General features: G+C 40.7%; 3 protein-coding genes across 6 annotated transcripts in view; 1 reads left to right on the forward strand and 2 right to left on the reverse strand.

The window, feature by feature from the left end:
* The window catches only part of LOC118560306 (trichohyalin-like), a 190,389-nt gene that overhangs the window by 120,179 nt on the left and 54,661 nt on the right, over window positions 1–15,549 (reverse strand). Inside the window, exon 3 of the mRNA XM_036131221.1 lies at window positions 3,741–3,944. Coding sequence (XP_035987114.1) covers window positions 3,741–3,944 — 204 coding nt within the window. The remainder of the gene's footprint in view (window positions 1–3,740; window positions 3,945–15,549) is intronic.
* Window positions 1,830–3,741, reverse strand: LOC118560343. Of its 2 annotated transcripts, XM_036131300.1 has the most exons (3): window positions 3,568–3,741; window positions 3,394–3,459; window positions 1,830–3,286 (listed from the first exon to the last, which is right to left on the reverse strand). In XM_036131300.1, exons 1-3 carry the CDS (start codon window positions 3,628–3,630, stop codon window positions 2,540–2,542), a joined length of 876 nt encoding a protein of 291 aa, XP_035987193.1. In that variant the 5' UTR covers window positions 3,631–3,741; the 3' UTR covers window positions 1,830–2,539. The 2 variants fall into 2 exon arrangements, with proteins under 2 accessions (XP_035987193.1, XP_035987194.1); XM_036131301.1 differs by lacking the exon at window positions 3,394–3,459.
* On the forward strand, window positions 6,355–13,501 carry LOC118560339. Of its 3 annotated transcripts, none has more exons than XM_036131281.1 (5): window positions 7,989–8,078; window positions 10,918–12,019; window positions 12,127–12,282; window positions 12,498–12,590; window positions 12,776–13,501. In XM_036131281.1, exons 2-5 carry the CDS (start codon window positions 10,943–10,945, stop codon window positions 13,067–13,069), a joined length of 1,620 nt encoding a protein of 539 aa, XP_035987174.1. In that variant the 5' UTR covers window positions 7,989–8,078; window positions 10,918–10,942; the 3' UTR covers window positions 13,070–13,501. The 3 variants fall into 3 exon arrangements, with proteins under 3 accessions (XP_035987176.1, XP_035987174.1, XP_035987175.1); XM_036131282.1 differs by lacking the exon at window positions 7,989–8,078 and adding an exon at window positions 10,729–10,801; XM_036131283.1 differs by lacking the exons at window positions 7,989–8,078; window positions 10,918–12,019 and adding an exon at window positions 6,355–6,503.

Genomic DNA, 15,549 nt, shown 5'->3' on the forward strand with positions numbered 1-15,549 from the left:
TCCACCCCACTCTCCATGGCTTCATTGAGGGATCCACCAGCTTCCACGCTGCTATCCAGGGCTGCATCAAGGGACCTCCAGGTCTTCCAGTTGCCCTCCAGAGCTCCACCACGGTCTCCTGTCTGGGGTTCAATCCTCCAAAACCCAGCGTCACATTCCAGTTTCTGGGCCCAGGTTCTAGCCCCCTGACCTTTTTGCTAAGTTGCTCTTTGTTGTTCTGTTCTAGTCCTCCTTCCAAGGTCCCCTCCAATGGCCCAGATTTTATTAGTTTTATTTCTATAGGCTCACTAAGGGCACCTATGATTTGATCTTTTGCCGGGCATACACTGTACGATATTTTCAATCGTGGTACTCATATACAGCTCAAACTGTATGACGAAACAGCAGGCTTTAAAAGTTCACAGCTCTCCATCTCTGTTCTTACACTGTGTGGCCCGACACTCGGATGCGACCTAAATGCCCACACAGTGCGTTCAAAAACCACACGTCGGACTCATTCCCGTAGAGAGATGGCGCTGCTCGGACTCGTCTACCGGGAATCCAAATGTCAGCAGTAGATGAAGAAAAAGGCGGAACTGTGGAAGCTCACTGTTAAATATGAGGCTTACCAGAACGAAACGCGCTACCTTGGCAATTCTACAAGTTACTCCTCTGTAGTTTGACTCCATGTCACACGTACCGCGGTCATGCTTCTCCCGCTCCTATGTTTTCGTCTGAGAATAGGAAGAAGAATATACCTGTTTGCGCGTGCGCAGTGTGCAAGGTCGGGGGAAATCGGCTCATAGACGGTCGTAACTAGACGCGCTCATGATCACTCACAATCACTCACGAAGGCCGACTGAATTTCCAACATGTTTGATTTTCAACTGACCTTCCTATTCCTGATCGGTAGGTGGTTCAATTCAATTTAATTCAATTTTATTTATATACCGCCAATTCATGAAACATGTCATCTCGAAACACTTTACAAAGTCAAGTTTAGTCATATTATACAGATTGGTGGAACAATTTCCTATATAAGGGAACCAATTGATTCCATCAAAGTCCCGACGTGGGAAGAAAAACTCCCCATTAACGGGAAGGAAAACCTCCAGCAGAACCGGGCTCAGTATGAACGGTCATCTGCCTCGACCGACTGGGGGTTACAGAAGACAGAGCAGAAACACAACAAGAGAGACAAACAAGCACAGAAGAACACATTAATCCAGTAATCTGTTATATATTAAATGGTAATAGCTGTCCAAAGCTGTCTTCCCTGGATAAATTCTTAGATAACAGAACGCCAGACCAGATGTACCTACTATGAAGAAAAAAAAGAGAGAGAACAAAAAGCAGAAATGACGACAAGCAATGCATAATTGAAGAACAGTAGAACTTAATAGAGTGAGAAAAATAGACCCTGATGTCCTCCAGCAGCCTAAGCCCATAGAAGAACAACCCCATAGGTAGGTCAGGGCAACATAAGCCACTCTAGTTATAAGCTTTGTCAAAAAGGAAAGTTTTAAGATTAGTCTTAAAAGTAGACAGGGTGTCTGCCTCACGGACAAAAACTGGGAGTTGGTTCCACAGGAGAGGAGCCTGATAGAGAGATGTTGAGAGGCTAATCGCCCCTTGGTAGCCCTTGTATACTAAACTACGCAGGACGCACGATCAAGCTGAAACTCGGCCCGATCAAAAGAATTCTCGTACGACTGAAGAATCAGCCCGAAAAGCGCAAAAACTCGTACAGTGTATGCCCGGCTTTGAGGTGGTGATGGGGGTAAAGTCATGATCCACTGGTGTGTATGTTTTAGTTTTTCCCTTACCTTTTCCTACGTTAAACATGACAATTGGTAACCATGACGATTTTACACCGCATATTTCAGGCAAGGCCACAAAACTGCCCTCCAGGCTCAATGGCAGCATGTGAGGAAATACAGATGTCTGGTTCCAGCATGGGTCAGCTGCAACATCTGTATATCCCACATGCTCACCAATGGTAACAAATAAACTCTCACACAGCCTAAATACGCAGCATGTGGGGCTTACAGATGTCTGGTTCCAGCATTGTTCACCAAGACATCGGTATGATCCATCAGCTAGGCTAGTGGATCTCTACAAGCCATCCTCACACAAACCCACAACACAAACTCCATCCAACTCCATCAAGTGCTGGTGATGCTGTCTGACGAGCCTGCGAGACAGACTCTGTGTCCACTGACCTTCACCTGCTGCTCTGACTGACTGCCAGACGCTCCGGTAGCTGCCTGTGACACCACTGCTTCACTCACCATGCCACCACTCATGCTCTCTGGTGGCCCTTTATGACGTAGCGGCTTCCTGAAAGTCAACATTTCTGACACCATCATCCATCTGTCTGCCTGTGGATTAAATTATGTCCCATTCAGACCATGTCTACTGGGTGCCGACTTGGTGAAGATTTGGTGGAAATGTTTGGTCAGTGAATGTAGCTGTGTTGATTATTTCCAGACTTCTGGTTGGAAACCTGCTGTGTAGATTTTAGCAGGTAGTGTTCTAACCGGATGACTCCAGGTTGCCCTCAGGCCTTTTTAAAGGGCTTGCAGAGGGCTTTGCCGACAGAGGAGAAGAACCTTTTCAGAATGGGTTCCTTGGCTGTCTTCAGGATTTTCTCTTTGCAAACAGAAAGTACAGCCTCCTCTACATTTGAGTCCTTATGGCCCAGTATTGAAAGAAGGTTTGTGTGTGAGCAGCCAGTCTTTTTACAGGAGGCTCTCAAGATGTCAGCGCTGAGCTTATTCAGGCTACTTTGGTTCTTCTTAAATTCTCCTCCCTCCACCTCAGCACAGAGTTTCTCAGACAGCCTCTTGGTGATTTCTTGAAACTTTGTGTATTTGCACCTCATCTTTGATTTAGTAACAGCCTGTATAACCACTGCATGAACCAGCAGGCTAATGAATGACTGCTGCTCCTCCTTCTCTGAGCCTGAATCCATGGGCAGCGGCTCATCAACCTGTGTGGTAGCCTCTGGTGCCGGCTTAACTTCTCTTTCCTTTCCATTCATTACTTGATGAATCTGCTCCTTAGACACAGATTTTTGAACCTCTGTAACATCCGTCTCCTGCTCTCTCAGTTCCTCTTTAACAGGCAGTAACTCCTCTGGTGAAACTCTCTTGTATCGTCCCTCACTGTATTTTTGAAGGAACCTTTGGATCCTGACTCCAACTCCTCTGTTCTGCTGTTTTGCTGAAGCTGTAGCAACTCTATCCTTCAAGCCTCCATTTTCAGAGATGAATTCGTCCACCATTTTCAACTCTGACTCCTTTTCCTAAGAGATTAAATCATTACCATAATCATTTCGGAAATATTATCAGATATAAATTAATCTTACATCTAAAGTTCTGATTCCTTTCCCTAATAAACTAAAATATTTACCTCATTCATCTCTGAAAGCTCCCCACAGATGAATTCATCCACCATTTTCAACTCTGACTCATTTTCCTGAGAGATAAAACAATTTACCTCAATCCGTTCAGAAATATTATCAGATATAAATTAATCCACCATCTAAAGCTCTGATTCCTTTCCTTTAAAAACAAAAATATTTACCTCATTCATCTCTGAAAGCTCCTCACAGATGAATTCATCCACCATCTTCAACTCTGACACCATTTCCTAAGAAATAAAACAATTTAACTAAATGATTTCAGAAATATTATCAGCTATAAAGAATCCACCATCTAAAGCTCTGATTCCATCTCTTTAAAGTTAATATAATTTACCTCATTCATCTCTGCTGGTGCCTCTTCAAGTTCTGCTTCCTCTGGGGTGACCGGTAGCACCTCGTACCGTCCATGGTGGTACCTACTGCAGGACTTCCTAGAGCTCTGAGGACGCTTTTTCTTCTGTGGATTGTGGACTTCTTTGACCTCTCCTAGTTCCTCAGAGATAAATCTGTCCACCATCTTTAACTCTGACTCCTTTTCCTAAGAGATAAAATAATTTATCTTAATCTTTTCAGAAATCTCATCAGATATAAATTAATCCACCATCTAAAGTTCTGATTCCTTTCCTTTAAAGTTAAATTAATTTACCTCGTTCATCTCTGCTGCTGCCTCTTCAAGTTCTGGTTCCTCTGGGATTGTCGGTAGCACCTGGTACCGTCCATGGTGGTGAAGCTCTCCTGTCTGCTGCTCCTTGAGGGCATTTTGCTGGCCTTCAGCAGCTTTTCGCAGCAGCCTCTGCTGACGTTCTTCATTTCTCATCTCTAACAGCTCCTTTATCAATGTCACTGCAAGTGGAACCATTGAATCCACCGTGTCCTTCTCAGAGATTTGCAGGACGAAGGAAGCTGCTGGATCATTCATGCAGCAGAGGGAAGATCTCACTTTTCCTTTGACATGTTTAACAAATGACTTGTTAAACTTGTCAAAGTTCTCGGGGGGAGTCGTTCCTTCAACCCAAAGGACGTCTGCAAATGATCTTAGCACTGAGTAGCCCACAACGGTTTCCACGTCCAAAGATCTGAGGCGTCCTTTGTAGATTTTACGCAGAACGAAGGCGGTACATTTCTCCTCTAGCTTCAACAGCAGCTCCTTTACCTTGGACTTGGTGTCACCATCAAGTTGTCCTGAGGTCAAATCCATGCTCTGCTTCAAGGAGATGGACAAAATGAAATCTTGGATCGTTGGTGTGATCATGTCCACAGTAATAACTGGGACTCTTGGAGCCTTTGAACTGGTGGAGGCGTTCATGGCTTCTCTGTTTGCGCTGGTTCTTAAAGCAAACTCTGGTATTATCTATCGATGGCAAACTATCACAAACTATCGCTAACTGGTTTTCTCTCACCGAAACACGTCTGTCTCTCACAAGGAAAGTATCAGAAGGAAAGAAAATCTGCGTTACAGGGTCTACTAAGGCAGAGCAGCTGCTGTGATGTCATAAGCATCAGAGGAGCTGCTGTGATGTCATAAGCATCAAAGAAGCTGCTGTCATCAGAAGTTCTACCAAGGAACGCCATCAGCGTAGCAACCGTTGCTAGGGCCGTCTCCAGCCTTCCAGTGTGCAGCACAGGGAAAAAGTGTCTAAATTAAAGGATTTAAAGTTAAAAAGGTTCAGGGTTTTAGGATCAGCTGCGGCCCCTGCAGCTCCCCTCAGTAAACGTCTCTACTGTCTTCATGTTTTAGCGGGACGGAAAGATTTAACTGCTGCTTTGAGACACAGCAGCAGCAGAGCTCCCTCTAAGCTCCGCGCCTGCGCAGTGGCGCACGGCATCTGGATTCAGCGCGCACAGCAAATCGATGCTGCGCAGTAAATAACATCCAGGCTGAAGATAATAATAAACCAAGTTATTGTGTAACTTTCAGCAGCTCTGGTGAGACGGTGTTCCACGGCCCGCTCTGTGAGCGCCAGGTGCTGATCGGAGCTCACCGCTGATTGGTGGGTGGGGCTGACGTCTTTATAGTTGGGCAGGTTGCGGTGTGCGTCTTTGTTCTGGGCTCCGTTTCAGAAAGAATGGCCGATCTACGCTGATTAGAAAGCTGCTGCTCTGAGTAGTTCTACCTCACTGTGTCATACTCAGCGTTTCCGGGTTCAGAACAGGTGATATCAGTCAGGTAACTAAACACAGCGTCCGATCAACCAGGAGGTGAAGGCGAGCAGGAGCATGAAAAAAGTCCTCCTGAACGCAGATAAGGTGATTCAGCATGAAAACGGCAGGAAACAAGAAGCCTGGAAGTGGAATTTCCCACGAGTGGAGTTAGAAACCTTTATGGAGAATATTAAATCATAAGAAACAATAATGTTGCTGCGGAAAAGGCGAGTTGGTGGCAGAGAACAGCTGAAAAAGTTAATGCGTGAGTGATATGAGAGTTATTTGATGGAGAATTACAGCTGTTTTCTCACACTTTACTCATTTAAATAACAAAGGGGGATTGATTAGGAAAGGCTTTGAAAGGACATGGCAGAAACTCATGATGAAGTATGAAAATACAGTTTAATCAGGTAAAGTTAAGTTCTAAGTTTTCTTATGTTTAACGGTACTCAAAGCATTAATTGTCTATTTTCAACATATACAGTTTATGATGGATGGTGGTATTATTAAAATAACTGATATGTTCTTTTTTTCCCAGCATTGTTCACCCATCCATGTAAAAAAGAGTTGTAGGTTTTTAATTTGTGCCAGCCTCACTTTATATTTATCATACACTGAAAAAAGTGATTTTGGAGAGTGGTAAATATGATCTATACAAATCATATGAAATTTAACTTATTTTTTCAGTCAGCCAAGGAATTACAAAATAATGGGTAAATTCTACATATGCTACCCATTCGTTAACATTAAAAACCATTACATAGGAAAAAACAGTAAAATATACCCCCGAATCTTAAGTCCGGCGCTCCAACGTTGCGCATGCGTCATCCGCCAAGAAAAGGAAAGAAGAAGAAGAAGAAGAAGAAGAAGTTGCGCATGCGTCAGACCGCGTTTTTGAATGAGCGGGACAGGAAACTCTGCATCCTCTCTACCAACGAACCGTGAGCTGAAGGTAAGCTATTTGTGAATAATACCGCAAAGGCAAATTGTAATATTTGAAAAGATGAGATATTACACTTCACTTATATTCGATGTGCATCTGTGTAACATGCCATTACTTGAAATCAAAGTTTGAATCTGTCCCTGGCGCCACCATGGCTGTTAACTGTCTGGAGTTGCAATGAAATGTGTTCGCGGTGTGCTACAAGGTTAGCCAGCATGCATGACTGTTACCGTTGGTTTTAAGGTTATAGTCAACGCCAGTTTTTTGTAATATATTGAATGGGCTGATGTTTAGGCAACACATAGACTGTAGAGGGGATAGTTCAGCTTTTGCCGAGGGTGGTTAAAGTATAATGGTCATTAAGTATCTGCAGGTCTCTGCTCCCACATCACGCTGCACCGAGACACAGGCAGTTGTTGTTTACCCGTTAGCTCCGTTAGCTCCCTCAACATGGCTGCTAGAGTCGGTCTCTGCCGCGGTTTTTTTTTTAGTTTTGCGCAGAGCGGGGGAGACGACAAGCGGAGCGGGGGGGGGGGGGGGGGGGAGGGGGGGCAAGGAGGAGGAACGGACCGACTCGCGGAGCGGGGGGTGGAGACGACAAGTTTTGCGCGCAGGGGGGGGGGGGGTTTCCCTGCCATTCGAAAGCAACAACAAAAGTGTTAATGTGCAAATTAACATGCAAGCATGAGTTTTTTTTTTTTTTTTTTTTTGGAACGTTAGCGAGGCGGTAGCCTGAGTTTAGATAGCGCTGCGGGAAACCCTGTGAATATGACGTGTCGCACGTCTTTTCCGCTCAGTCGTCATGGAAACAGGACGCTCATCCAGCGTGAACTAGAGTGGAAACAAACATGTTGTAAAATGAAAACAAAGTACCACTGTATCCCGCCTTTATGTGTGTAAACACCCACTGTTGCTGTACCAAATCTTTTTTTAAGGAATTGTTTGTTCAAGTAAAACATTTTAGATCTATGAAGCTAATTCTATGAAGAATGAATATTAATAAATGCAATTGCATTGCCTTTATTTTAGTGAGGTAAGTACACAGTCAGTTATTTCTGCACAACAGACCCTTGTCAGACAGACCTCTCTGATCAGAGGAGCACAGAGAAATTTACCTTATGTTTAGTTTCTAGCTTAATTAAAGAGCCTCAGAGTAATTGTGATGTTAGATAAATAACTTGTAACTTGTTGGTTGTTAAAGGGAGAGTGGAGACTGAATTCCACATCATGGTTTAAAACAAAACCTGCATGATCAGAACCTTGGACCCGGTATCACAGCTCTCGTCTCGCGGCATCACAATTCTGGGCCCCGTAAAGCATAATCTCTTGTTTATGAGGTTGTTCATGAGGTTAACATGGAGATAATAATCTCTGAACTATACATTATCCCTTATATATTTCTTCTCCCAGGTACATGTCTGATCATTTCTTTTTCTCTTATTTCTGTTGCAGCCAGTATTTGCCCTCTCTTCAGTTCCTCTTGTCTGTCCTCCACAAGCAGGGACTCACTGATAGACCACTCTGCTTCCAGTTCTGGGGCTGACACACTCTCCCACATCCCCACACCCAGTGTATCCTTTACAGGTATGCAAGTTAGCTAAATAAAATAAATAACATTGACCTTAAAGGGGTAGTTACCTCAACCAAAGACCTCAGTTATTGGAAAATGAACTGGAAATGCAAGTTGTGCAACTTCACAACTTCAAAAAGATTAGACCTGCTGAAACACAGCAGGCTAATGCATGGGCATTTTGGTCGAGTCCACTCCATACCCTGCCTCTATGCAGATTGTCCTTGCAGCGTCAAGACATGGGGTGCATTAAGGACACATTTATCAAGGCATCATTTTCAGTCAACCCAGCCAGGCAACGTCCTTTCGTTCACATGCATAGTCTGTAATTCATGCTGTTTTGACAATGAGAGGCAATTTTTTGAACATCTTGGTGTCCATCTAAAAAAGTTTGAAACTGTGCCATGTGTTTTTGAGGGTTGTGATTATAAAGCCAACAAATATACAACGTTCCACAGCCACAAGAGTAGAAAACACAACCCACATTCATTGGAAGATTTCAAGATTGATGTTCTTCATCAACACCAAAACAACCCGGATGAAGAAAATGATTTTGTTGAGGATGAAAATGACTGTGGCTCAGTTCTTGAGGAGGATGAGGACTTAAACAAAATTATTACTAAGAGAGTGGGATTGCTCCTCATGAAAATGGAGAGCATTTTCAATGTTTCCAATTCATGCATTGATGAACTAGTAGAGGAATTTCATTTCCTTACAGCGTCTGCATCAGGTCCCGTCATTAAAGAGATAATTATGAGCACTTTGCGAAAACATGGCTGTACATTAGAAGACTCAGTGATATCAGAACTGGTCAAAGACCTTTGTCTTCTAAGCCCTGTCTGTGCTGCTTTACAAGTGGGTGGGCCTTTAAGCAGTCAGTTCAGGAGAGAGCAATTTAGAAAGGAACATCTCTCATCAACTGAACCAGTTGAGTACATACTTGATAGTAAAGAGAAAAAACATTTCAGTATATACCAATCCTTCCATTGTTATCTCAACTTGTGGACAACAGACACATTCAAAATACAATATTACAAAACAAAAGGTCATCTGATGTCTCTTCTGGTTACAAATCATTTCATGATGGATCTTTACTAAGAGAAAACAGTTTTTTATGTGAAGATGAACTTAAAATCCCGCTCATCCTTTATATAGATGATTTTGAGATATGCAACCCTCTGGGAACATCGCGCAAGAAGCATAAAGTCACAGCTGTGTACTGTGTGTTTGCAGACATACCTACCACATTGAGATCTCCACTGACTTCAATTTACTTAACCATTTTGTGCAAGGCAAATGATGTCAACCAGTATGGCTACGCAAAGGTTTTGGACCCACTGCTCAAAGATTTGAAGTCCTTTGAAGATAATGGTATTTTTGTTTCAAGTCTGGGCAAAGTGGTCAAGGGCACTGTACTTGCTGTTGTCGCTGACAATCTTGGCGCTCATTCAATAGGTGGGTTTGTTGAATGCTTTTCAGCTTCACATTTCTGTCGCTTTTGCATTGGAGAACGGTCAGAGATCCAGAAGCATGAAGTAGGAGAAGGACTATTTCCTCTACGTACTAAGTCTAACTATGCCATGCACGTCAAAGCAGCACTGTCTAATCCTGCAGAAGCTCACCACTGTGGTGTTAAAAGACAGTGTCCCATCACAGACAGACTCAGTCACTTTCATGCTACATCAGGTTATCCCCCTGATGCTTTGCATGATTTGCTGGAAGGGATTGTACCTGTGGAAATATCACTCTGTCTTGATGTGTTAATCAGGAAGAAATACATCTCTCTTCAGGATCTTAACCATTTCATCCTTTGCTTTCCTTACAAATGGAGTGACAAAACAAACTGCCCACAACCCATTGCCCCAAATTTCAAGTCACGAAAAAGTGTAGGAGGTAACGCACATGAAAACTGGTGTTTGTTGAGATTGATACCACTCATGATTGGTGACAAAGTCCCAGAAGATGAGCCTGCTTGGGAGGTTTTGATGACCCTGAAAGATGTTGTTGAGCTTGTCATGGCTCCTCTCCACACAGCTGAGACAATAGGATACATGCAGAGTAAGATTTCAGAACACCGTTACAGATATTTCGAAGTGTTCCCAGACGAGAAAATGAGACCAAAGCATCACTTTCTTGAGCATTATCCTTTGCTTACAACTGTTTACGGGCCACTTGTACATTTCTGGACTATGCGGTTTGAAGCCAAACATCGATTCTTTAAAAGGATCGTTAGGCAGACTGGATGTTTTAGAAACATTCTCATGACAATGGCAAGAAAACACCAGTCGATGATTGCGTATCATGCCCACAATTGCAACAACCAAAGGCCAGCACTGACAGTGTCACAAAAGACCCAAGTGGTAGTCGATGTTCTAAAAGACAGCATTAAGGAGTCCTTTGCAATGAAGTTCCCTGGGGAAGAGTTTGTGAACATGACAAATAAAGCAACCATTTTAGGCACAGTCTACAACATTGGCATGATCCTGCCATTTGGCTCAACAGGAGGCCTACCTGACTTTGGAGAAATCCAGCAAATAATAATTTTGCACAACACTCCTGTCTTTGTTCTGAAGTTGCTTAGTGGCTGGTACTGTGAACACCTGAGGAGTTTCAAAGTAGAGCCCACAGGAGAGACAGAAATCCTTAAACATTCTGAATTTAAAGATACATACCCCTTGGCTGCATACAATACAGCAGATGGCCGTATGGTGTCCCTTAAACACTTCATTGCATTAGAGTAAGTGTAATGGGTTGATTATTTCTGTTATGTGTTGTTTTATCAGTGTTATCATACAACATGTTATATCAAACTATTAACCTGTCTCAACTTCTTTTCTTTCTCTGTCTCTACAGCTGAGGAAGCACACACCAAACAGCAATGGCAGTCCAGTTAAGAGTCATTTTACAAGAACACAGCATTAAGAAGTTGACACTTCCAACAGGAATTCCCAATACAGTAGACGATCTTGTTTCCATAATTACTGAAACTTTCCAATTGCATGGGGAATATGGACTACTATACCAAGACAAAGACTTTGACAATCAGTTTTTCAGTGTCACCTCAACTGCTGACTTGTATGACAAGGCCACTGTTAAAATGATCCTAAAAGAGCCTAACATCACCCTTGACCTACACCCAATATTTGAATCAGGACCATCATCTACATTGAGCTCTTTGAGTTCTGTGAGCACCCATCCTGCAAGTACTCCTGAAACAAATATCTGCCCTGAAGATCATGATGCATCCTCACAGGTGTCCGACTCCACATCGTCAGGTTCCAGCGACACCATTATTCTGCCTGATTCATGTCGCCTTGCTGCATGGCCAGTGCCATTTCAAGTACCTGAGTTTTCCAGAGACATACAACTAATCCTTGCAGAGGCAAACAACTCATATCATGCCACTGGAAGACACTTCACGGATGCCAGCGTTAAATCAGCAATAATGCAAGACCTTGCAAAAGTAATTTTTTCGTACACTGCTTACCCAACGAATCAGCAGATCCTTTCAGTGGCTGAAGCCTTGGTTTCCAAGTTTCCATGTCTTAGGGAACCAGGATCATTTGCAGGCTTATATGGCTGGCAGCAGCGCATAAAATACAAGATGCACAATTACCGGGCCAAGCTAAGATCTCGAAAATATTCTTACCCGGAAATTGAAATCAACACCTTAAGAAGGAAGCATCCAGCTGATGCAGTGCCATCAAAAAATGTAAAAAAGCCCAAAAAAGCAGAGGTTAATTACCTCCCTCCGCACCCTACTGGTGAAAGCCAAGAGACACTGGAGAAAGAGAGGCTTGAATTAACTTGTGAAATAACAAAGAAAAACAATGCAAAGATAATTGCAGATAAAATGAATAAAACTTTCTCTAGCCGAAGAGTTGAAGTAGTCAGCCTAAGCCCCTCTGTGATTGTGTTTAAAGAAAGGTGGCCAGCGTTATTCACTGAAGCTCAGGTGAGAATGTATTTATAATTTTTCCTTCCCATCAAGAAAAATGTATGTGATTACTATGAGATCTGGTCTGTCATTTAAAATTTTATTTTTGTCCTTTTATTTTCTAGATCAAGGAAGAGTTCAGACGTATCACAACAGTTTCTTTGGAGGAGACGTTCATGCTAAAGCTTGATGAGTACACACCAGGTCTTCTGCAGCTTATGCGTGCTAAAGGAGGGGCTGCTGGTTCCAAGATGCACCCTCTGTTGGACACTATAAATGACGTATGTTATTTTACTTTTTTTCACAAATATGTTATTATTGATATAAGTGAATTAAAAGTGAATTAATTTGTAAAGAATTGCTTTGTTGTGCACAAAGTTGAGCTCCTTACCAACCTAAACTACCCTTTGGTTTTTAAACAATTCGGTCTTAGTGTATGCAATTCTCTCCCCACTCTCCACTAACAGTCTTTTCACTAAATTGTATCTCCCTACAGACACAGAGCATTGAGAAAAAAAGGGATGCAGTTGTCTGCTGCCTCATTAACTACCTTGGTGAAAGACAAGAAGATCTTTTCCATGACTGCCAGGTATGTCATTGATAACAGATGATTGATTAACTCAAGGGATCCTCCTCTCCTTTCCCCTTTCTCCCCTTTTATCTTCTGATCACTCCCCTCTGCTCTCCTTTAGATAAGTTGAAATGTATTGAAACAGCATCTGCAATAAAATTCAAAATGTGTATTTTTTTTGTTTCTTTCTTTTTAACATGTAGGGATGTGAGGACTACACAGACAAAACAATGAAGGTGATCGTGATGCACAACATCATGGCTGAGGAGGATCCATCAGATGTGTCGATTGTGATTGAGGGAAACCAAGTGATGGAAGGATGTGGAAGCCGAACAAAGGCATGTGTACTGCTGATGGGACTGATATATGCCCTCAACCTTGACTATCCAAAGCAGCTGAAGAACACATTTGAAGCTTTTCAAAAACTCTTTTTGGAACTTGATGGGGAGAAACTACTGAAGAAGGTCCACAGCCTCAAAAACAAGCTCATGCAATAGACATACATTTCCCTCTTGTTCCAAGAGGATCTTTTGTCTGGACAGAGAGTTTTAATGGAGTATAGTTTTATATTTTTGTTCTCTTCCGTCCTCTGCTCCACACACAGACACAGAAATATATGTACAGATGGATACATAGGTATGTTGCAGCCTCTCTCAGCCCACTCCATTGTTCTCTGATTTCTCCACATTGACAGAAATGGAAAAGCAATAGAAACTGGCCAGTCTGGTTAATACCTCTGAGTGAATCCTAAAGAATTTTGAACTCACCCTCTTTCCCTCCCCATTTGTTTTTTTATTTTATTCTCATCCTGTCTCTGAGAGTGAGAGCAAGCGCAGAAACTAAAGAATGTTGATTTTCTGATCTGTCTTTATCTGTCTTTATCCAGATGTTTGATACTGTACCAATTATCCAGAAAGAACATTTGAAGCCATTAGTTTAGTGCGTTATAAAACTGGTTTATTCATTGAAATGTTGTGTGATGCTGTGTACTGCACTTACTTCATTTTTTGATAATTTAGTGTATTATTGCTGCATATAAACAGGGCAGTTCAGTTATTTGTTGTGTATTAATACACCTGCAGATCTGCAGATTTGCTCAGTCACTGTTGTGTGAGGCTGAAGAAACACAAGTAAGAGATTACAGGAAAATCTTCATGTAATTGGACACCTTCATGTAATAACACAGGTTCATTATTTGAAATATTGTGTGACACTGTTGTGCTGCAGTTTATTCTGTGTTTTTGATGACTTTATGCATTAAAAACAATGAGAAGGTGTATGATCTGAATGTCTTTTTTGGGGTACATCTTACCTTCTCTGAATAAGTAATGGTTATTAACTGATTTTAATTAACTTTTATTTGTAATTGTCAGGTATTACCTACTAGCAAACAAGACATAGTTTTACCTAATTTAAATGAGTAAGTAGCTGTTGAATATATACATAAATATGAGGTAAATTTTAAACAATTTCTTTAAGTATTTCATATATTTTTTGTTCAGTTATTTTATACTCAATATATGGAATTGAATCTACCCCAAAAGAGTCAATGCAAATTGTTACCTCACATTTATTGGGTAAATTCTATAGGTTACTTTTTTCAGTGTATATATATATATATATATATATATATATATATATATATATATATATATATATATATATATATATATATATATATATATATATATATATATATATATATATATATATATATATATATATATAAAATTATAATTAATGGAATCTAAAATTTATGAGTGGAAAATTAGGGCTGGAAGAGTCACAATTTGATACAGAGTAAATTATTTAATTCTCACTGTTAAAAAAATACCATAGAATTTCCAGTAAATTACTGGCAGCAGGGTTTCCAGCCGGTTACTTTACTATTTACAGTCAGGTTACTGTATTCTACTCACTGTTTTACTGTAATTCTATTACAGTTTTACTGTAATTTGATAAATTGTATGTAATTCTATTACAACTTTTCTGTAATTTTATGACAAATTGACTGTAATATTAATATTTCACAGTAATTCATCACAACATTAAATTGATTACAGGTTTACTGTAATTTAATTGCATCTTACAAAATACAAAAAATATACAAAAAAACATACAAAAAAAATACCAAAACATTTTTAAATTGTTTTATTGACAATTTAAAACCAACAAACTGCAGCATAACAACAAAACCATGTCTCTCAACAACACCATTTACTTTTTACAATGATTGATCTCAAAACATTGTAATTCATAATAAAAAAATACATAACCCACATGATATTATATTGAAATTTTTATTTTTACACATACATTTATTATATTATAATACAAGTGTATATTATTATATACACAAATGCAGTTTAGATCTTGTGCAATAGCAGCAAGTGAAGGATAAACAATGGTTCCATAAGTACAGGACATGGGTTTTTACTGAATAAATATAGAGATGGATACTATTATAAACAATATTTTTACTGATAATTTGTCCTTTGAGTATAATATATTATCTAGTTTATATTATCTATTTTAACTAGTATTGTGAACTAAATTTACAGCTGGATATGCACCGAATATCATATACGGGTGGACACTTAGCCTTCACAATAAAAGTTATAAAGAGGTCAACATTTCCAAACTATCAAACAAAGGCACAAGAACAAGGTTTTATAGTCTTTCATGAAACCTTCAGTCAAAATGCTAAATATCTTTATCCTTATAAAGGAAGAAAGGGATCCAACACAGTCAAGCTTTAAAATTGGAGGTTAAAACTTAGTGAAGACCCAATCAAAGCCAACATAAGTATTGAGTAGGGCCTGTTCCTGAACACCACCAGAAACCATCAAGGGGTCGCTAGAAGATAACCAAAGGAAAAATGTTTTATTACCACATGACATTTTCATTAAATGTAACCGCATTTATGTCAGTTTAAGAAAGACAGGATGAGAAGGACAGATTTGGTGGACGGACAATC

This window comes from Fundulus heteroclitus, unplaced genomic scaffold (assembly GCF_011125445.2).
Source record: "Fundulus heteroclitus isolate FHET01 unplaced genomic scaffold, MU-UCD_Fhet_4.1 scaffold_42, whole genome shotgun sequence".
Lineage (NCBI taxonomy): Eukaryota > Metazoa > Chordata > Actinopteri > Cyprinodontiformes > Fundulidae > Fundulus > Fundulus heteroclitus.